Source organism: Rhea americana, unplaced genomic scaffold, assembly GCF_003343005.1.
Source record: "Rhea americana isolate MKP2758 unplaced genomic scaffold, rheAme1 scaffold_16, whole genome shotgun sequence".
NCBI classification, from domain to species: Eukaryota; Metazoa; Chordata; class Aves; order Rheiformes; family Rheidae; genus Rhea; species Rhea americana.
Window position 1 is genome coordinate 3,779,639 of NW_028185705.1, and position 24,494 is coordinate 3,804,132.

A 24,494-nucleotide genomic window follows, 5' to 3' on the forward strand; every position below is an offset into this window, starting at 1 on the left:
AAACTATTGTGCACAGACAAAATAAAGCACCTGTTACATAGTTTTGGGGGGTTTAATCATACATATATGCAGTCACACACTTCCTATGTGAATACAAACAATGGTTTTTTTTACCCATGACCAGTCCTGGCTAAATGGCTGTATATTGAAACACGTTCTGTGGTGTATGTAGTTATGGTACTTAAAGCATCTGTTTTTTGAAAATACTGAGCTATAAAAGTAGATTCAGTATTACACCTCTACACAGACTGAAAAGCAGCTGCCTGTCTAGTGATAGTGCACAATACTTAGGACTAAATATGGCTGCTTTGAAACGCAGTAATTGTTTTTAAATCGGCATAAAAAAAAAAAAGCTTATCTGATGTAGTAAATACAGTCTATAAATGCAGGCATGTATTAGGTAGCAAGATGCTTACTGTGACATTAAAGCATGATTTCAATTTTTATTAGCTACTGCAAAAGACAGTGCTTGCAGATACAAACGGATCCATATCTCAAAGTTCTTAGGCAAATCTTTACAATAGTGGCACCAGGGCTGCTAAAACAAACATATCGAAAGGTCATAGGTGCTTAAAGAACAAGTTTATTGACAACAGCTTCACAAATAAACATTCTAAAGAAAATTTCAGAAAACTCTAAACTTAGAAATTTAAAAATTTTGTTCTCATTGGCAAAATATTCCCCCAAAACAAAAAAGCAAGATGTCACTACATTTTAAACTTTCCTAATTCCAACATTTTGGTTCAGTCCTTTGAATTCTGTAGTACACATCCAACCCTTCAGCACAATAAAAATGAGTCAAAAAAGTATGATTTTCCTTTTGTAAGGGGATCTCAAACAACAGGATTTCTTTTTGGCAAGCATCTCCCTGAAGCCACTGTCTGCTTAAAYTTCAAGGGTAAAGTCAGCAATACGTTACTTTATAAATATTCAAACTGAGCCAAATTATTCTAGTGTTACTCAAAACCTGGATTTCTCCCCCACACACTCCTCCCAAAATATAAAGTATTCCATGTAGTACAAGAAACCATGAGCATGCATTTTAGAGGTCATTTTTGTACTTCAGGTATRTGAACTTAAAACCAAAGAGGGACAATTCTGATAAAAATGTACTCAGATATTTCATAACATTAATATTTATTGCTTTATATGAATACTGTATTGAAAGCCCAAGCATTCAGTTTACACACAGAAATTATACAATTATATACCGTTTCACAATGGCAGTGAGCACTCATTACAATCTACAAAAATCTACTTTACAGAAATTTAAAAATTCTAAATATCAAAAAGGTACAGTTGAAGAAACAGGTATAAATTTGGCAGCCAGTAATTGTGACTGGGAAGTTGCAGCTTGCATGTCTTTAAATATGAGAATTGGAAAATATTGAGTTTAAAGCAGTAGTTGTGCTTTGAGCTGGTTTGGAAAAAATATAACACTGGCTGTCCAAGTAGCATGTTCAAAAATATTTAGTTCACTTCCAAAATGTTGTACAAATCATGGTGATTTCTATGCACCCCATACCTTTTAGTCAACTTAGCTCAGGTACATAACTAAGGTCATGTATTAATTCTTCCAATACAGCAGTGTGATCATACTAATGCCGTTTGCATACTTTAAAATAATTCTGAGACTTCTCTATAATATTCACAATGCTCCAAGAAGCACTCAAAAAGGCAAGTACCTGTTCATTTCTTCCAAGATATTTTCTTATCATATTTTCAAACATTTCTTCTACAAAAGTTTAAGCTAATGTTTTGATTACATTACGTTCTCAACATAAAGCACATTTTCTCATAAATAAATGAAATCCTTTCACTCAGGCACCTCAGAAGTATACAAAAATGTTGTAATTTGAACAGTTTTCTTGGAATGTGTTTACTCTGGTGTTTGCARTAACGTTAGTATTTCCAGGGTTTCATATGGGCCAGATTTCATTTGTTTTTCAGAGGCAAAACAAAGTGCCTTGAGAGGTGAATGCAGTCTTTTCCTATAGAAAAAGTATTTGCTGTATTTATCTTTTACAGAAACAGAAAAATATAACATTTCCCCCTTAGAACTGTGAGGGTACACATACATGTGCGTGCATATATATGTGTGTGAGAAATGTAACACATTTTAAACACACAGCATGAAGTTTCATAGTGTGTATTCAAATAAAAATCTGGAAACCAGCATGAAACCCCATAATTCACATGTTGAGTGTTGAAACTGTAACCAAAATATGAAGTAACTGCTATAGCTGTCAGAAAAAGACGAGACAAAGCTTTCTTGCTTACATACAACTAGGTGTGGTAATCTCCAAAAAAGTTGTCAAAATTATAATTACCTTCCAGTTTAAAAACTTTTATTCTAAATAAAAAAAACTATACACAAACCACTGATTTGACCAAACGAAAGTTCAGCGGTAAGCAGGACCTGAAGGAGCTGGTATTCACAGTTCTTATCATGTACAACTCTTTCAARGTTCAATCCATGGAGAAGTTTTATTTTACAACCTGCTTCTTTTTGTAAAACTAAAGGTCCACTTTATTACATAAAATTATTTATACAGTGTAAAACTGGAGCCTTATGGAAAATACTGCATCTAGGTGTACTTAAATTAGTCTTGCTCCATAGGTTCATCTGCAACTTCTGTGGCTTCATCACTGTTTTCCATAGGGGTCTCTGATGAAATTTCTGGAGTTTCACTAGCATAGGACCCTATCTCTTCCGTTTCACTGCAGTCAGCTCCACTACTGACAGATCCACTATTTTCACTGTCATCTGAATGTAAAACCTTCTCTGCTTGAGACTGATCAGACTCCTCCATTTGATTGTTTTCCTCAGAGGTCTCTTCATTCACAGTTGAGGATTCACTATCTTTGTCTTGATCTCTTCTGTCTGGACCAACATTTCTTGGAGACATGAAGGACTCTAGAAACAGTGAAAGTAAAGTATTATTAAGGCTTTTTTAAACAAGTTTCAATTCTGCTATCTTCCATTCCCAGCTATGCTGGGTAAAGCTTCTACAATACAGGCAAGGATAGGAAAACTGGCAATACCTTTGTTTATGAAAAACAATTTAAAGCATCAGTCAACCTCATAATTATCTATCCTAATATATCATAAAGTAAAATTTTTGGTTAAGTATATAACTTGATTTAACTAAGCTTCTGTGGATAAAGACAATATAAAAACAACAAGTAACTTTTTATAAACTTCCCTACATTTCCCTACTTGTCCTCAGAAGTACAGTCTTCTAGAAATCTTTAAAATAATTGTTTTGAGTATACCAACTCATCCTTTACAGGCACATTTTACAAATACATATAAGCCCCCCAAAATAAAAAGGAAACATGGAAGAATACATAAGAAATATATCAGTCTCTTCAAACTACAGTTATCTTTTTTTGATTTAGCTACAATGCTCGCCTTAGATTGGAGTAAATTTCACTCTTCCGATAGGATCTGAGATTGTTGCTCAGGCTCCTTCCTAGCAGAAGGAYAGAACTTTATACCCGTATATCAGTAATTTAAGAAAAAATACAGGTAGTGAAATGTATATGACCCAACCTCCTCCTTGAGAAGAGATGAGAATATCTGAAGATACAGTAAAGTAGACATTCCCAAATTCTTGGTATATCATTACCATGCTCATGTAATGTACTGCTTTCTGCCTAATTTTAAGTAGAATTTTATTTTTTTAATAGATACGTGGGACAGATTAAAAAGAGCAAACAACAGAACTGGTAAATGGATCAAGATCTAGCAGTTCATCCTTACGCACAGCAGGAGACATTCAAGCAATCTGGCCTCCAGCAAAGAAAATTTGCACTTYTTGGAAAATGCACAGAGCACATAATGAAGAATCTGAAATACCTTCCTCCTCTTCCTCTGTACAGTGCTGTCTGGCACAAGCAGCATCTTTTTCCTTATCCTGAGATGTAGAGGATGTTTCTGTCTCTTCTCCCATGCCTAAAGAAACTTCACTGGAGGCAGTTTGGTTAGGTGCATCTCTGGCTTCCCCTTCTTTGTCAAATTTAAGTCTTTTTACCTCATGTCCTTCTGCTTCTATAGGATCATCTTCAGAGTGCTTATTCTTTACTGGGCTGCTTTGAGCACCTTCTGATTCAGATGCTGGTGATTCACTATGAACAACAAATGCAGTTAGGATTCTTGTTGAATAAAAATATTCCATATCTAYTGCACTTCTCTTTTTGTTTGTTTTTAAGATAGGTATTTCAAAATAAACACTATGAGAGACAACAGTAAAACTCATTTCAATCACTACGTAACAAAACCCTCAAACTCATCACTCCTCCTTCATCTGGTTGTCTATGAAAATGCAGAGTGATTAGGCTACTCTTGTGGGTCTAAATTACAGATAGGTTTTTTTTTTGATTTATGAAATGTCACATCTGGTTTCAGTTTAACATCCCGGCACAAATACAGTAATTGTGAGTTTCTGAACTCTATTAACTGCTCTTCATTTTTACTCTATATTCCATACACTTACGAAGTGGGTTACTGCAACTGTATAAACTTGAGCTAGCAGTTACCTAGAAGGTACAAACAGTAATAGTGCATGTCTAATCCTCCTGCAGATATTCTTTTCTCTGGCAAGGCTTAATTACACATACTTTAGAAGCTCATTTCCTTTTAAAATATTTTAGTAAGTGAAAAAAGGTAAGAATAATAAAAAACTCAGAATGCATTACTCCTCAAACCTGTGTTTTTTTTCTTCTGTTTGCTGCAAGTTTGATTCTTTATGTTCCACACTGTCTGGCAAACCGTTTGTTGTCATAGGAGTTGACAAAGAAACCTTCGGTCGATTTACTGGTCTGGGAGTTCCAGGGCCATTTATATTAGATCTTAAAAAAGATTAATCCATTCTTTTAGTACTTTATTTCTAATAGACAGTAAGTAGCTATATCTTAGTTTTAAAAGATCATGAAAATATTCATTTACYTTGGTATTTTACATTGAATAAACTCCCTATTTCCAAATTGTGTGTTATCATAAAACTTTAAAAATAAATAATGAAATAACCTAAAATACCAATGTTACAAAAAGGTCAAGGTTGCAAAAATCAAATGGGGTATAGCCTTACCACTCCTCTTCGCTACCTCCCCCAATATTCTATGTTGGGCCACATTTCTGAGGCTGTTTATCTGGGATCAGAATATGTAAAGAAAAGGGATCTGAGCCAGCTATATCCAACACTACCTTGCTTTTATCCCCCAAAAGGGTAACTTGTGAAGCTAAACTTACCTCTCAGAGTAACCTGGTGAATTTCCTGGGAACATAACACCATTCATCCGATTTAAGCTACTGGAATTATTTTTCCTGAAAAGATATTAAAATACAACAGTTAGAATGTAATGAATAAAGGAAGTTAAATTACTTTCYTAAATTTGTTATCAGAGAAAAACATCATATTTTCCAAACAAACAGTGAAAAATAGAATTTAGTTATTACAGGTAGAGTTTGAGTGGCAGTATCTTCTTAGATATTCTTTCAGTTAATATATGGGGAAGGAGGGCTTTCTGAGGCATAAGCTTTTTCCTTCACATTCTGCAAAAGAACCTCAGAGTATGGAGTACATTTCTTTTGCATTCAGTTGTCTTAAATTGCATCAAGTGGCTTAAAATTGTCCAATGAAGTGCTCCRATAGTGGCATTATTTCTATTAATATCTGCATATTTTTAAAATAAAAAGCAGTGATCTTCAAGTGTACAACTCACATGCTTAAAAACAAGTGTAAATTCAAGTACATGCTAGACTGGGACTTAAATTTGTTCTAAGGAAAGAATATTGAGCCTTCTGAAAAGAATACCTATCAATAAGAACCCATTATTTTATGGTAAGATGGAAGAATTAGAATTGTGTCACAAAAAGTGCCCATTTTCAAGTTTAGCTGCATTCTTCGTATTATCATTTCAACAAAGAATTTCTGATCCTGAGAGAGTTGTTTCTGCACATTGAGGAAAACAGACAGACAGACCAGTGCAATGCCCTGAAACCTGTTCCTCAAGAACTAAGAGTCTATCCTAACCTTCTGAAACAGCAAACCAAATCTCTTTCCTTCCCCCTTTAGATACTTGCATATATTAAGATGATGTTTTTCTCATCCCCACAGCCAGTTCTCCGGGAGTTTTTTACACAAATACTACACTGGGAAATGGGCTAGGATATAAATTTACACACAACTGATATTGAAGGGTATCCATCCTGTGGATTTACCGGTCTAGCTTAACTGCTACTAAGTCAGAAAAAAAACTGAAGTCAGCACCTCAACTAGACAATATTAGTAATTGCTTTGCACTAGTTAAATCCATATGCCTGATGGCCTAAGCAATACAGTATATTTATGCTGGTATGACTGCCGCACAGATATTAAAAAAAACTTTGAAAGACCTTTAATCAGGCTTGCTGCTATTACCCCCTGAACTAAGCCACAGCAGCGAAGGTAGGAAGCATGCTGAGTAGTCAAGTGGATATCCGTCAGAGAAATCTATACAGATTGTTATTCAAAACAGTTAGCTTAAAACTAATTGGAGGCTATACAGCATGWTGAGCAGATGTGACTACAGCCTAACCTGCTTATTATATGGAGCTGCATAACACACCAAGAAGGCACTGATTAAGCTACTTTATAGAGGRGAAACCCAGGAAATATATACTGGGAGATGTGGAAACTTGTTTGAAATAGCCCAGTGATAAATGGATGGAAGGATGCAATCCCTTCAGTTGTCATTTCATGCATTTAATTTCAAAGTGCTAAAAGAGGAAAAAAAAATAAYAAGCCAACCTAACCAAACATGCCTCCTCCTCCAGCCTATTCCATAATCACACTGAATGTCAAGTTAAAGAGTATATRTATTTTTTTTAATAGGAGATTTAATTTCTCCAACAGGGAACCACTGCTGACAACTCTCACATGGATGTGAAAATTATCCCATTTTAACATTAGCAATTAAAAAAAAAAAAGTATTTTCTCCATCACCTAGCTGTGGTATAAATCAATGGCTAAATCTGGGGATAATATTGAACTGTGCCATATATCTGAATTCCAAAGCTGCTTGTTCATTTCAAGTTACTACATTAACACTACTGGCAGGCCATTATCACTACAGCTGATTTAACTAGTGATAGTGGAAACTGCACTGTGCGTATCTTGTTTTTGGATACAACTACCTCCAGCAAGAGTAATATTAGACATACATACTAATATAATCTTGAAATTTCAAGAAACTGAAGATTATACTTACTCTGAAGATGGATATACACAGCTGACAACCATGACATTCTGTAACACACAAACAACACATTACAAGTTCAGAAATAGAGACTTCTGCTCCTGACAAACAACCCAAAATTTAAAGGGTTACAAGACTTCAGTCATATCTGTTAAAGTGCCTCTGAAGAAAAGGTAGMTGAGGGCTATCAATAGATACAGAGTGTGTGTGTGTGTGCGCGTGTGTCTCGGCTTCCTCTTTACAAGGTTGGGTCGTAAATACAGATATAATGGCTTTTAGCACAAGTGGTTTAGTATCAAAACTAGACAAGCACATTAAATCTCAGGCCCAAGTGTTTGTAATTTCTCATTACAGAATATTTGAAAAACCAAAGAAAAACACTGTGAAATGCTCAAAAACTTCCAAAATGAAGATGACATTCTAAAATGCTGGAAAATGCTCTATTTGTATGTATGGATCTCAGATTCAAAAAATAGGTGAGCACTGTTATCTATTTTTGGCACAGCCATATTTCAACTGTATAAATGATGCTGACTCTGCAAAAACAAAGGGCAGAAATAATAACGAATTCAGGAAGTTTTGCATAGTTACCTCTCCCCCTTGAATGACACTACAAACAGTATCAATTTTAACATCTAGAAATGGAGCTTAAAAATTAGGTCTGTGAATTTCTCTCTCCATATTAATGCTTACACAAATTATACCAAGGGCCTTTTTTTGCAGGACCAGCTAAATTAAATCTGACTAAAAAGGCCTCTCAACAAAACATGAGACGAAATGCCACAAATCTCACTTYGGTTTTATGAAGACCTGTCTCACCAGTGTTGCTGACCATCTCCTTTCCCATCTTAATTTGCAACAGTACATCTGATTGTGGGGCCACACTATAAATTGGATCAGTGAAAACAATTCTAGTTAAAAGCAAACTCTTCTTTAATTGCATAGACCAAGTAGGGACCTCTTAATCTAATTCTGCCATCAGGAAAATCTTACATGAAACCACATCCTGAAAGTCTAATACTGGCTCTTGAAAGACACTGCATTCTGAATATATGCTATAAAATACCATTAAATGAGATTAGTATGCTTTTAYGAAGATAGATTCCTCTGCAAAAGAGGATCCAAATACTGAAACAGAAAGCGTTTGAGGGAGGAGGGGGGAAGAATCTCTTTCCTCACCTTCTGTATCTGATCTAAACAGAAATGAGAAAGAACATCAAATAATTCATAGTATTTCAACTGATTATTTGATCATTTCTGGAGAGGACTCAATATAAAGAATGACATTTTACCCTCCAGAAACTTCAGTTTTGAGTACTGCACAATAATTAAGAACCAAAATAACCTTAGCTCTGAAACTTATTTTCRTGTCTTAAGTTACTTTAAAACTGCTTTTTGTAAAGATACGAAACAAGTAAAAACAGAATAGCTATTAGAGTCATAATGAAATAAATAGATCTTTGAGAGTAACTCAGAAGTTATTTAAATGTTAACTGTGATTCTATTTAGCTGTGTTCTCTCAGAAACATACATACCTTTTCCACACCTCTTAGAAATTTGTCTGTTCCTGTGTAATTCCTCCTAGGATCTGTCAGCAACTCACAGAGTCGCTGAATAGTGAACGGGATACTGCAATGAAATATTTATAACAATTTAATTTGATTTTAATGAGTAAGACTGCTAGGAAGCAATAACATTATTGCTTTCCTCCGTTACTGAGCAGATGGAAAGAAAACAGTATTTAAATTTGTTAGCATTAGCAATATAGGGTAGTAACATAAAGCTGTATTTCCCTCATTCCATACACTGAGATGACAAAGGATCGTCTTCTGTGCAATAGATTATCCACCACAAAACTCAAAATAGAATCCTAAAAGGAACAACAAACAATGGAATCCCACAAGTCAAATAATTCATTATAGCAATGAAAAGGAAAGTGGGTATTTAAATTCAGAAATAAGATCATCAACAGTAAAATAGTTTAAGACTGTATTTATTAGATAATTCAAATATATAAAACAGCAGTGATAAGTGATTCAAAATAAATTTAAGACTCACACACTAGATCTAAAAAAAAACTCTCCGATTGTAGTTTATTTCATATTTCACAAAATACATTTACAGAAAAAGCATTATATATYGGAATTAGTAGAACCATGAAAGTTCAACTGTTACAAATGCTGTATTTCGTCATTATTAAACAGTATACTTATCTATGAAGGAACACCTTAGCAAAAATATTAGCGTAAGATATATAAATCCACAAACATCTACAGAGCCACAAAAACATCATATTCACCCATTCTGTGTTTTCTATCTAGCAATTCTGCACTCAATTTCATCTCTATTTAAATATGAGTGAGAAATTGAAATTTCAAACAAGTAATACTTTACATACATTTACCAGAGTTGCCTGAGATGGTATACRCTTTCACTGCAAATTCATACACAATGTCAAAATTCAACAGATTTGTGACTTTTGATAAAATAATGAAATCATACTTTTAAAGTTATTTTAATAAAATGATGAACATTTACAKATTTTTACAGTTGACTACTTTTGAGGTTGAAACCATTAACATTACAAAAATAGATCTAAAAAGAGTATCTGATACARTGTGAAACTTTAGAATCAGTTCTGGATTGGGAATATAACCAATATACCAAATGGAAAGCAACACAGACATATAAATACATGCATATACATAACCAAAGTCCTAAACTGTAAAATTTTTTATAATTCAACTTTTATTACTTTATAAGGAACTCAGCTAAGTACACAGAATATTAAACTTATATTGTTGGCTAAAATACACATTTTTAAAGATGTGCAGATACGCCACTAGATCAAGGAAAACATGTCAGCGTAGCTAAGATTAAAGTGAACTCTTACGTAGTACGATTCACTAAATGTGAGCAGTAAAGAGAAATAAGAAATGACCAAGTATCAACGATTCAATTCCATTTTTCAGAGTTGTCTATATATTATGTTACTATGGAAGTTATAATCCTCAAGCTGAAAACAGTAAGGAGGTATGCTACAACCAACCATCTAAGAGAGATCCTTAAAACTAGTTCCAACAGAGCCACCTGGAAAAAGATAGTATACTGTGCTGACCCTGTTAATTAGTTCATGCCTTGCATTGCCATTCACCCTGAACTACAAGATACCAACTTATCTTTACTTGACTTCTAAGAATAAGATGGTCCAGTTATATTGGACCATCAGCCAGCTGTGCAGAGTCAGACTACAGCTGATTAAGTATTAAATACCTTAAATATTTGAAAAAGTAGTGTTACACGAGCACAACAGTATTTCTAAAACATTCATTATGACATGCTCTTCCTTAAAGGAAGAAAACCAAAAGGCAGAATCTATTAAATATATTGGTGCAGAAGCAAGAAGTTTTACCTCTGTTTTCATCTAAAGAAATATCCCCCTCCACACCCCTCCCAACTCAGTCTGATATGAATGAAACAGAACAAACCAGGAACTTCCAGGACATTCCTTTTAATTCAGTTTATTACAAGAGGTGGTCTCGCTGTTTATTTCACTAGAGCTTCCTTAAGATCAATTAAGTATTGCTGCTGGCTTTGTAACTTTTGGAAAAACAATTATTTGCAGTAYCCAAATTCTTCATGATGCTCAGCTTTTATGCAGTGCCTTCTCTTCCCCAAATCCTAAACTACACCAGATGCAGTCACTCACAGGAATTTACTCGATCTCTTAACTCTTCCACATAAGTGCACAATAGATTGTCTTTTGTTTCTCACTGATAGACATTTTGCTTTTGATTTGTCAAGTTCCAAATTGAAGTAYCTTTGTAAAGTTGTAATAGCCTAAACTGTTCATTCAAAAATCAATTTATTTCATGGAAACAAAAATATACAGAGTTTTAAATTAATTTTCAGCAGTCAAATGCAAGAAACATTCTGGAAAATCATTGCCTAGATGTTTTACATCTGTATCTAACCTATTTTACTCTCAGCTATAAAAAAAAATTATTTAGACAAAAGCTAAAACCAGTTCACTTCCCTTCAAAGGAATCTGTATTAAACTGTACTTTGTTTACTGAGCAGTAGATGGCACCAAGTGTCACAACATCACCTCCTTTGCATGGAATTTATTCAACATTTGTTTTTTAGTTAGTAAAATCCAACAGGTAGCTTCACTTCTAGTTAATCATGAATTCTTTTATATAATATAAACTATTTTAAAATAGTTTAACAATACAATTTTAAATAAAAGTTACTGAAATTGGTATAAATTTATGCATGGCTATCACTTCAAAATTTTGTTTGCATAATATTATAACTGAACCTTTGAAATTTTTACAAATTTATTCAATCAGTTCAGTGAATGAACTGCATACCTAGATCTTTCTTAAAATGACCAGTTAAAATTCCATACTGCAAACACTCATAACTATCTCCTAGCACTACTGTTCAGAATAAACTGCAAACGGAAAATTTGTCATATGGACAGGATTCAAGAACTATCCAGGGAAAACTAAAACTAGTCATATTAAATTATAGCGAAGAAACAGACGTACCACTATAAGCTTCAAATCTTTCTAAACCCAGTGATTGCAAACGAAAACCCAAGTTCTGTTCAAAATGACACATCTAAATGTGGAATTAATTTTGAATATAATACTGACAAAATACAGAAAACAAAACAAATTAAACTGCAAAGCATGTAACTAAGAATTTGGATTACAGTTATAAATACCGCTATTTGCTTTATGCTGTGAAAAACCCTGTCATCTAAGATACCTAGTAACTTACCTTGGAACTTTCTGCTTCACTAGCAAAGGCTAAGAAAACGGCAAATCTTTCAAAAACTGCCTACTCCAAAGCAATTCTAAAATACAGCATGATAATCTGCCTCTGCAACCATATTATACAATGTCAAATAAGATAAAGTATAAAACAACTAGTTTGATTTTTCTTCCAAAAAATAGTTCATTTAGAATGATCCAAAACCAGAGTGATCATTAATTTTTTTTAAAAAACCTTCTGTGGCACTATTTTCTTAAAAAATAATTAAAAAACAAACAAAAAAACCCAAAACCACAGATGCAGTGAAAAAATAAGCTGATTTTAATGAAACCTTTCTCTCACTTTATTTTTAAAACAGACACTAGCAAAAACATCAAGTCACATTAACTCGCTTCATTCTCCACTATGTTTCCCTGAAATGACATTCACAACTCAAAATAAGAAGCCTGTATATCCAATCACAAAAATTAATATCCTAAAATGTAACAAAAACAGGTTTAACTTAAAATAACTGAACTTTTACAATCAGATTCTCACTCTAAGAGTTGTAGGATTTGCTACATGAACTGTTCTGCAATCGCAGATTCTGAAACATGCTAATTTATTATTCTCCTAAGGGTAACTAATGTAGGCAGTTTACTTCCTCAAAGACTGGGTGGTTCACTTAAAAGCATGAGGAAGTTGAGGACTTTCCTTAGTGTTACAACAATAGATCAAAACAACAGAGCCACAGAGTAAGCTCCAGACTTGGTCACCTAGAGGTTTGTTTAGTGCACTTGGGAACCTCCTGGTAACAGCAGCCCATTCGTTAGCTGTCTCCATGCGAGAAGTTTAACCAAATGCTGGGCACAGCTAAGCATTAACAAAAAAAAAGGGGGGGGGGGATGGTGGGAAGGAGATGACTCAGGCATAAAGAATATGTTTATATTTAAATTCCCTTCAGTATAGTAGCAAGGTATAAATATTAAGTAGCAGCAAACAAGCCGAGCTTCACATTTTTTTAAGTGGCTTGCTTTCCTCTCTTTTAAAAGAATCTGACCTGACTTGCCAAGAAACCTTCATATCACAAATAAAGCAAGCTGTATGGAATAATGACAGTAAAAATCATTAGCCTAACTTCAAAACATGATTCTACAGAAGTGTTCACAGTACCTCCAAAGCTGAAATTTGAGAGTGACAGGGAGGCAAGTTCTGTCCATTTACCGACAARATAAAGAAAATGTCAATGAGTCTCTCAAGAAAACATTGAGACCCGTATGTACGACAACAACTCAGTTTATTGCAAGTATGTAATCCAGTTTAGAAACAAGAAAACATCATACAAACTATTAAAAAGGAAAATAAAAACACCCTCAACCAAAAAAAACAATTTTATTTAAAATAAAACTTCCAGAATTGCAAAACCAACAAAGGATATACACTTTAATCTAAAAGATACAGTCAATAAGTAATAGTTTGAATACGAGAAGCCTCTCAGTAAGCATAATTTGATCTATAAATTTCAATCTGGCACAATTTAATAATTCAAAAACAGGTACATCTTGCCTCCTTGTTGCACTATGTTTATCACAGGATCAGTTCTTCAAAAACTACGGAACTGTCACAAAAGTTAAGACTAAATGCCTGAAGAGGTCTTTCAATTAGGCTTCTCAAAACACGTTGGAAGAAATCTGACTTTAATATCCATTTTACCTGTTACGCATACACTGTGCTATAGTGCTACTTTGCTTCATTAATGGGTATTAATGAAAAATTAGCTACATATTTCAAAAGCTGAAATGACTGACATGTCACAAGATATCAACATCTTAATTCAAAGATAAAAGTAAAAGCTCTGAAAATATTTTAATGTATTTCCAAGATACAAGTTACTTCTGCTCATCTATTTAAGAAAGCTGAATGAAAATGCTGAGATATAGCACAAGAGTATAGTTAAAAATGAGAAAATATATTTGCAATCCTGATTTCAGGCAACAAATGAGATTTGATTTAAAATGTTACATACCCATTAAATCCAGTGACAATTTTCAGAATTCTCTCTTTCATCTCTTCAAAGGGAATATATTCCACATTTGGATTGGGGGGGCCTCTTGGCTCAGGAGCTGAGGTTCTGAAGTCATCCATTACTTTCTCCAGTTTGAAAATAAAATAGCCTTTAAATTGAGACCACTGTACCCTGCATAAGACACAAAGAATTAAGGTGTATGTAAATCAGCCCTAAAACCACAGAAAAAGAGCATAACTTTATTGTTTGTAGAATAGCATTCATATTGATGTGCCAATTCTAAGATAAACAAGGTAAGCAATGAAGCACTGTTTTTCCACCAATTTAATGCATGATAGCTATTTAAATAATTACTGTAAAACAATATTAAAAGGAAGAAATTACTATTAGCAACTGGGTAAGCCAGTTCCTTAAGGACCCAGTTCCTGGTCATAATTCAGGCATAAGTGTGAAACAGGCATATATTCTATACAATTTACATGCGAGTCTATATACAAACTTGAGTTTTCACAGAGTACTTCAAGCTCACTGAAACAGAGTTTCAGTCTGGAAACCATACAGTACTCGTGTATTACGTGTATTGTTAGGAAACCTTACTAAAAAGGTCTTTTGTAATCAACTGCTCCATACCCATGATCCCTAGAAGTACTGGAGGGTACATCCTTGTCTATTCTTCTGTAAAAGAGTATCTCAGGCAAATATACTTTGTACCACAGTCAGCACTTGCTAACGAGTATTTGTGCAAAATGGTTTTGACTTCTGGAAAACAATCCCAACCAGTTAAGTAACGTATGAAAATCTTTCCAAATTACCTTTTGCTTTATAACTTAAAAGTTTCATGCTTATTAGCATTTCTGTGTATTGAAGCTTCCAAAAAAACAGGTCTCGTAAACTACATACAAGTTGGAAAACTGCTGCAAAAACCTTTCTACATTGATCACTTCACAGAACATTCAGAGAAGCAATTCTGGCCCTCCTCTGGCTAGTGCCCTTCTTTAGCAGCACAGAGAGAAACATGAAAGCAACCGGTTTAGTTTAGTCACTATCAATTTTATTCTAACCATGCTGATGCAGCTTTCACAGCTAGAGGATGGAGATGATAGAAAAGAAACAGAAAAGACACAGGGACAACAACAAACCAAAAATAAAGAAAGAGAAAACTGTCTTTGACATTTATCAGCCACATGTGTTACCTGGAATAAGTGGATTCAAATCACACAAGTAGAAAATCTAGACCCCTGGACAGGCCTTTAACTCCTGCTGAAAGCAATACCATTTAGCCAAAGGCTGTGTTCCTACAGGCTTTTTGTGTGTGGGGGGGGGGAGTAGAGCTAGCATACACAGCCCCAGCTTTCTTTAGCCCCATGTACCAGCTGACCTGTTGGGCTGATACAACTGTTTGCGCAGTGAACTGCATGTGGGCACTCCCTACCAGAATGAAGAAGTGTGTTTCCTGCACACTGCTCTCAAGCATCACTGTTACCAAACATGAAACCGCAGACCAATGAAGTCATGCTACCTTCATCAGAAAAATAACGCCATGTTATTTTTGCCTTAATTTTCTTGTCTCAAAGAAACAATTATGAGATGAAAATTGGAAAATTCAGCTCAAATTTATTTTAAGAGTTTTAAACATGAAGACTTGGTCTTTTATTAAAGGCAAAAAATGAAGATATAATGTTTCAGTTTCACAATTAAAAAGGAGTGATAAATTTGCAGGAACTTGGAAAGGGCATTCAAAGAGGAAAGCAAATCTCCTTTCTCCTAAGAAATCACTAACCACTACTCTACAGAGATAAATAACAATAAAAACAGAAAGAAAAAACAAAAACAGAAAGAAAAAACAAAAGGAAAGAAATAAAAGTCCCCAAAGCAAATGGCATAAATTGAACGGAATAATTAAGTCTCAATGGATCACTGCTCCAATTAGCATTATACTGCCAAAGCAAAATACCATAACATTTCCAATGTACAATAATAGGCATTACTACAGCAAAGGTTAAATTAAAAAGCTATCTAGTTCTGTAGTGCTGTAACTATGATACCAAAGCCTTCCATAACAAACCACAGACTTAATATATAAGCACATCACAAAACACTGACAGACAAGACCTAGTAAACAGCCCTCACGCCAGAGTAAGATTACTCCCTGTAGAACATCCCAAGAGCTTTAGTTGCCCAGTGAAAATGGATTCTAAATACTTTTTTACAAGCTCATTTAGGTTTGTTTTCACACTTCCAACTTGAACTGTTCCTTATTTTCATTGTTATTKATTTCTTGCTAAATAATACTACTTACATTTTCATACACTAACAACGTATCAGTGATTGGCTGCTGAAATAAAACAAAATCAACAAGTGTAAAGGTTTAAAATGGAAACCTGCTGCCTCAAAGCAGTACTCATCAGCTYCTCTTTACAATGCTGAAGCTGTATAAATGTAACATTTCTTTTTATAAAATGCTGAAAAAAGCTGTCATTCAACCCAAATTCATTTATTTTTTACTAGTRTAAAAAAAGCTAAGAACCTGCACCTCTTAAGGCTGCAATACTGACATAAGAAGGATCTTTCGTCCTGTACATCAAAATGCTTGATAAACAACTGCCTGCTAGATGACATGTTCCAGCTTACAAACAGAAGGAGGACAGTTTAATGATAAACTTGCCATGTCATCACAAGTGCAACTACAGCTAACCCAGATACAGCCGCACCAGCTCTAAATTCAACTAAACAAGTGTTGCTAAAAGCAGAGTAACCACGGTGGTAGGGAGCTCAGGACAGGCTTCCTGCCTAGGTATTTACACAGCTTCTCAAGCTCTTTCTTCAGCCAAATTCCCTGCAGTGGCTACAGCACAAGCAGCATGAAAGCTAAATGGCTAAAAGCAAGCAGTACAAACTGCAGTTGCACCTGTGATTAAAATGAGAACATACCATAAATAACTGCTGCAAAGTTGCAGATATCACCGATGCAGCCAGAACACAGATTTCCTGACCTCACTGTTTTAATTTAAACATTAAAGCATGTCCCCATTTAGATGATGATCTTGAAGCCCTTCTGATCTATATAACTGGATTTGATTAACAGTTTTATCCCTGTAATAATAAATTACATGGAGAACACCAGCCACTTAGCAGTTAGCACCACAAAAAAGCAGAGTCAGCTCCAGACTCTTCAACCATGAAGGCAAAATTCAGTCCTGCAGTGGCAACACAGAGGATTCCTGGAAGGTAGGAAGAAGCAAGAAGGTTTCTAGAGGCTATAACRCAGGTCACTTCCTTGTTTCAGACCCCATTTTTCTATCATTGTCCAGGATATAGATCTCCACCTTCTGCACACCACCTTTCAGTTATCTCCTTCTCACCTTTGCTTTCACATGAACCCAACGAGCAATGGTTCCTTTTCCCAGTGCTGTTACCACAAGTTCCCTGAGAACACCCCTAGCATTACAGTGCAAGATGTCTGATACAGCTGCTTTGTTATGGAATGCAAGATACTGAAACTGAGCAAAGCTTGGTCAACTGTTGTTGACATTAACTTTTTGTAGTTAATTCCATAGCCTAATAGAAATGAAAGAAAACTCTTCCATGCAGTTTTATATACTACCTTATTTAAGGATGTGCAATTTTTATTCACTAGAAAATAACTGGCAAGTTCTTTAAGCTCTATGAAGAAACCAAATTGAATAAATTTCATTAAGAAAATACTATCTATGCATTCTTCTGAGCAGACTTGTTCATGCAAACTTGCTTTTGCCACTCAGTATTGTATAGAATCAGCCTTTTCTAACCACATATTAAAATGTTTTTGAAATCAWGCTGTTCTTGAATTTATACTAGCAACTTAGTAAAAGCTCTTTTATAGCAACTCAAATACAAAAATTCTGTGAACGCTATATGATTTGTAGAAATACTTTCAGAAGCAATACTTGAAAGCATTAGTTGATCTGAAGATGCTTTGGTTCAGTATGTTCTCATTTTAAAGAGCTAACAACTCTGAAATTATATACATTTTATGTATTTGTAAAGCATCTTTCACTACAGTATCAGGGTCATTCTGTGTAATTATACACATACAAAGGCAGCTCCCCAGGTTTAATGAGCCCCTAACTCACAGATGCTGTAAATCACCATAAACTGGCATTTCTGTGAAAAGAAAGAGTCCTCTCACTTTCCCTCCCACTAGCTCCCAGATCACCCTTCCCTTGTGTTTTGTGCTGACATACAGAAAACTAGAAGGAAAAGGGAAACTAATCAGATAAAAAGCACCCAGCAACGAAAGAAGTGACCAGAATGGTTGGAATGAATGGTTGAAAATAAGCAACATTAGCATGTTTCAAGAACTGTAGCTTATAAAGACAGACACACATTTATCATATATAGCGGAACCACAATATCTCAAACTCTTCCAGGAGTGATCTGAATGCTGACACTTTAAACTCAACAATATAACAGTGCAGTAACAGAYACAAGTGTGAAAACTAACACGTAACGCAACAGTTTGTCTTTTTATAGGAAAACCTAATACTACGTTACATTATTTAAATATGCGATACTATGGCTTACCTTTAACATGATAGTAACTATGCTATATAGATGATGTATTAAAATGTTTTACACCATAGTACCGTACCAGTTTGCAGTCTCTGCCCTTGCAATTTAAGCCAAACAAAATTAGGAAGATAACAGAGAAACATATTAGGAAATACGGAAAAAATGGAAGGATATCAGTTGTGTTTTACAGAAATTAAACAGGAAAGCAGATAGCACCTGATCCAACAACCAATAGTAAGAAAAACAGAGCAGGATTTGAGAAGAATGTTTACATGTGAAAGGAGGAAAAAGGGATTAAGAAAGTGGGAGAGGAAGAGAGACCAAACAAAGAAGACACGAAATGAGCAAGCAGAGAAGAAAGAGTGACAGGCAAGGAAAAAAAATACCAGTGGGGCTTAAAAGGAAAAAGAAAAAAAAATACACCACAAACCCCAGGAAGGGGGCAGAATTATAAAGTGAAGATAAGAAATTTCACAAGTAGAACTACAAAGAGCAGAAAGAAACTACAGTCAGAACAGTACTAAACAAATGTGCTTTACTTATTGAAAGTTGATGAGGCAACAACAAGATGACCTCTATTGCATGGAGTGAGAACAGTAACAAAAGATTAATGTAGACACAATCTAGCAATGCCAGAGCTGAAATGAGGAAGAATACACTCCTAAATAACTTTTTTTTTCCTCCTAATAAAAGCAAACAATTTCAAACCTGCACTAAAACTACATGATTATCTGTTTGAAGTAATCCATTACTGCAGATTGACATAATTTAGTCAAGCCAAATTTAGAAATTAACCAATTTTATTTGACAGGCAGCATTCTTCAAAAAGGGATAGAAGTGACCTTAGACAGAAAGCAGTTCCCCAAGTAATATGATCCTATGCTTTGATTTAAAACAAGAATTCCTAGCACAACATTTTTTGCAAATAAGCTTGCTTCTCTACTAAGATGATCCACACAGAAGTCTCTTTCCAAGTATGCATAACAAAAACAAAATTGCATTTTACACGGAAATAAGTCAACCATCACTTCCACACCTCTGCAAAGTAGCTGAAATACAAGAGACTTCACCCAACTCCCTTACCACCTGCTTACTTGAAGAGCTTGCACTGACCAGGCTGGGAGGATAGCTTTCTCCCTTACTGCACTGATCCCCTCTGCAGATCAGGGCCCTCTTTCAATAGTTTGCACTATCAAGATGTTTTTTGTATGCCAGGGAAATAATTCATGTTTTCTTCCTATTACTGGCAAGTTTTTATAATCGATTCTGCTGCCCTTTGGTATATTTACTCCAGGAGACTTGAAATTTCAACAGAAAGAGAAGAAAATCAGGAGTGTTTAACAAAGTTGTTCAGGGAAGATTTGACATACATCAGAAAGCATGTAACTGAAGTAATTCTGAATGGCTACTTGGGGACCTGAAATGGAGACAAAAGAGATGTATTTTCTTCCTAAAACAAAATGCCTGCCCTATTGTTTTTAAGCAAAAAATATCCATTTTGAACAGGTTACAGTTCTTTCTCTCTTAGTACTATACTATAAGATTTTGCTACAACACAGCAATCCCACACATTACTACATGACTTGGATATTAAGCGTAGCTTGGACTACAAGTCTACTATCATATTTTACAGAAGTGCAGAATAGAACTATAGTAAGCTACACATCTTCCTTTTCAGTATCTTAATTAGAACTCCAAATTTAACACTGTAGGCTAGTAAATGGAGCTTACACATTTTAGAGARACTGCAGGATTTCAAGTTGCAAACTTCAGTAAGATCTGTAGAACATAAATCAGAACAGTACCTAAAATGAACTGAAGAGCAGGAGAAAGAATTCAGACTGCATAATCTGAAATCAAGCTACTCCAATTATCCCTTGAATCTTCACGGAATTGCTTCACAGATTACAGGTGTAATTAAAAATAACATTATGTTGGAGAGATGTTGAGTTTCTAGAGACCTAGCTATGTACTTAAAACATTAAGAGCCCCAGGAGTCCTCATGGGATGTCTCTTCAAATTTCACAGCATTTGAGAAGTTCATTACAAAGTTGCTTGGTTTCAGTTTTAAGAGGATGCCATCTGTTTTGGAGAGATGCTATACATCACAAAGAACACAAAATGAAAAGAACAAAGTAGATCTACTATTGATTCTGTTATTGAGTAAGATCATGAAAGAAAGTAGAATTTTGTATTAGGTAAAAGAAAGGAACACTTCTCTCCTCTCTATTATTAGCTCTCCCACAAGTAGAACTAAAAAGAATCATAAATGGAGAAATGGTTTACTTAGGATACACTCAAATACTTTATATTCAGTTAAATTGATTTTAACACAAAATCCCCCAAACAAAAAGGAAGAACTAGGGGACAATTCCAGAACGCTTCAGTTAGTATGTAACATGAGATGGAAGAAGTCTCCCTTACATTAGCTTCCCTCAGATTATTGTTGATTTAGATTACACTCCCACAGAAGACTTGCTAGGAAACAGGTGTTTTTAACTTGCAAACTTAGTAACTGTTTCTTCTGTTCTATGCCTTGCTCTAGACTTCATAAAAAAAAAAAAAAAAAAAAAAAGAAGACACACACCAGCACACAACACTTCTCACACGCTCTGCCAGAAGCAAAATTAAAGTTTCTTCTAAAAAAGATTAGCTCCTTTTTTATTCTGATCTATCAACACTATCACTGGAACTATTTGCAAAATTAGAAAGGCTCAGAAAACCAAGTACACCCAGTAATTCRAAAACAAACCTTAGTTTAAGGAGGCAAACTTTCCAGTGTCTTCTTCCAYAGCCCAGGGGCAAGGTACATTCAAAGAAAAATATTGTGGATGAGAAAGAATATACCACTTGTCAAACCAAAGACATATCTTTACCATCAGAGAGCACAGAATTCATCCCAGGACCATTCCATGCCTGGGAATGTGGAAATAGCAGCACTCGGGAGCCCGCGATGCAGCACCCATGACTGACCGTGCTGCTCTTGTGCAGCAGGCAAAGTCAGTAACTAAAGTATGCACCAAATGCGTCCTCTCCAGCAAGCAGTATGAAAAGTTATGTAGAGGACTTCATGGACTGCACTCCTCTAGCAGAAGGAGGGCTGAGGCCCCCCTATTTCTTTCACTCCTCTCTCCTTCCTTGGTTATTTTTGTTCTTTCAGATGGAAAGGTCTATTCTTTTTTTTCTTTTTCTTTTTTTTTTAATCAGGTATAAGAAAAAGTTAGCAGGAAATACAGAAAAGGGCCCACAAGCTAAAAATCTTGATGATAGCTGCCTATAAAACTCTATACCCAAGCTTTTCTTACAGAAAACAAAGAAACAACAACAAAAACACACCCCGCTGCCATTTGACATTTCAGTCTTTGTACAGGAATTACTATTTTACTATTTATTACATGAATACTACAGATTTCTTAATTTGAAGTACTTGATGCTAGAGAAATTACTTTCAATTCCTTCAGAAAAAATGTCTCTGAAAAAATCTGAGATAGGAAGCTGGCAACACTGAACTCCTATTAACCAAGAGATTAGCTATTACATATTTCAGCCCTGCCCTGCCATGTACTTAACTGATACGTGGTCTGCACCAGAAAGGGCAAGTCTGCTCCACTGCTTCCACACATTCCTGTGATCCCACACACAGGGATGCGAAGATCACTAATCTAACCAAAAAATTAATGCTGCAGACAACAAAGAAAAAGGTGTGTGGTGTGACTGCTAGAGAGCAGAGCCATTCCTGCTAGCAGCTGCTCTTCTGTAACAGATAAGAAGACTACCTTACTACTACTATTTTTGCTTCAAATATTCAACTTATTATTTTTCTCCTCAGTGTACTTCCCATGTTTTACTTTAATACTATATTCATGCAACAAATATTAGAGTCCTTGTTCTGCACACTGTTGCTATTTTCACTATCAGTGCCATGCAGATTAACATGGGAAACTCCAAATAATAATAATGGAATTACATACTACAATCCCTGGTGCATCAATGAAGATTAGATTCTTAAATGCTTCTGGCATGCAGACAAACTCTTCAGACTAACAATAAAATTAAACCATGAGTAAGTGCTAGGTTCTTTATCAGTGTTCTGAAGAAACAACAAATTTTAAACTGTAGGTCATAAAGCATTGTGAACCTCCTGTAACACTGAGGTTTGCTGTAAATGGTACATTCTCCTCAGGAAAACATGCTGGCAAACAGACTTCCTGAGGGAGTGTCCTGTTCACCTTCACCTGCTAACTCATGTAAAATTAAAATGTCCTCATGTTATCTTCAGCAGGATTTGACCTCATGCTACCTTTCACTTTAATTAAAAAATCTATTGAAGAGCTCAAAGGAGGAAAAACTGGTATTTCTCACAAGCTCAGAAGGTATTTTTCCATTTTCACTTACTGATTATTGTCAGCATAAATGAAGACTTTGCTTTCTTTTTTGTAAGCATAACAAACTCATTCCAGAACCACGGGAACTGGAATACATTAGGGCTGTATCTAATAGTATGAGAGTTCATCTCTATTACTTGCAAATTACTACTGCTACTGCCAGAAACAACAAAGACTAAGACTTAGTTAGGGAAACAGACAGCCAATGTAGGCATTAAAGTAGTGTCTGCAATCACCAGGGGACTAATTCTGATCTCTCCTGATAACTACTTGACTGATTCTACCATAGTACAGCTGTTCCACAGTACAGAAAAAATCTGAAATGGGACTCTGAATTTTTTGAGAAAGTGTATTTCTTATTATAGTTATCTACAGACAAATGAACTCAACTACCTTTCAATTTCCTGTTTTAAAGGCAAAGACGGACCACAGAATGAAAGAGGACAAGATTTCAACAGATTCTTGACTCAGTAATATAATTCCTTATACCATAGTTAAAAACAATATGCACAAGATAATTGAAAGCCTTTGGAATTTCCACAAGCCATAGGCGTGGCTTATCTATAAGAATAAAAGCAGGTACTATTTTCATAACACTCCTCCCTTTCACTTGAAAATTTACTTGAAGTTTGCTCTGACTGCTAAGAATAATGTGGTACACTTGCTGCTTGTTCCACTTACTGTGCTTTCACATTAATTATCAATGTTTATATTCCTATATTGATTTCTTATTCTTTATGTAGTTTCTGTGACTCATTTTTATGATAACATTTCTTATAAATCAAGTTCTATTATAAATGGAATGATTATTCCAGATACTGACATTCCTACAGTRCACATTAACTGTGAAGTGTTGCAAGTCTTCTAAACAGACTTTTAGATAAGCATCAAACAGATAAATCCTTCCACACTTTACTTACAATTTAGTTATACAWTTTTTTTCCTATATACGCAGGAAAATGGTTGTAATTTGGGGAATTACATTAAACTTATCACACTAAGTACAGACTTAATTGTTCCCTGCCATCCTATATTTTATGAAATCTGTTGGTGTAGAGTTTTGTATGTTTTTAATTCTGGATAACTTTTACCAGTATTATGTATAATTAACATATTTATCTTTGTAAAAAAATTAGTCAGCACTGTTTGTACTAGATTAGAAAAACACACAAAACAACTCTTAAAATAATTTGATTGACAATCTTCTAAATAATATTTTCTTTATAGCTTTACTAAAAAAACATGATTGTTTATTAACTCTTAGTAATTCCATGTACAGAAACTGTTTTCTCAGTCCATATCTGTCTCACTTCTGTAGAATGCATTTTCAAGACAGGGACCAGATTACTATACATTTTTACAGTACTTCATACAACACCACATGGGTCCAGTTATTTATTACTGCAACAAACTAAGAACACTTTTTCAGAAAGAGGCATGACTTCAGTGATTGTATTCTTCAAGTTAAGTTGTTAGGTGTTTTTTAAAAATCTTTTAAACTTCAATTACATTCATTTCAGCCTTAAAAA

At 34.8% G+C, this 24,494-nt stretch overlaps 1 protein-coding gene across 2 annotated transcripts in view; it reads right to left on the reverse strand.

The window, feature by feature from the left end:
• Positions 1-563: 563 nt before the first annotated feature.
• The window catches only part of PPP4R2 (protein phosphatase 4 regulatory subunit 2), a 33,346-nt gene continuing 9,415 nt past the window's right edge, over positions 564-24,494 (reverse strand). The window contains exons 3-9 of one of the 2 annotated variants that reach the window (XM_085300054.1): positions 14,030-14,200; positions 8,778-8,871; positions 7,255-7,292; positions 5,255-5,329; positions 4,702-4,854; positions 3,863-4,131; positions 564-2,917 (exon numbers count right to left, since the gene is read on the reverse strand). In XM_085300054.1, coding sequence (XP_085156180.1) covers positions 2,604-2,917; positions 3,863-4,131; positions 4,702-4,854; positions 5,255-5,329; positions 7,255-7,292; positions 8,778-8,871; positions 14,030-14,200 — 1,114 coding nt within the window. In that variant the 3' untranslated portion in view covers positions 564-2,603. The remainder of the gene's footprint in view (positions 2,918-3,862; positions 4,132-4,701; positions 4,855-5,254; positions 5,330-7,254; positions 7,293-8,777; positions 8,872-14,029; positions 14,201-24,494) is intronic. The other variant, XM_085300055.1, reaches the window with a different exon arrangement.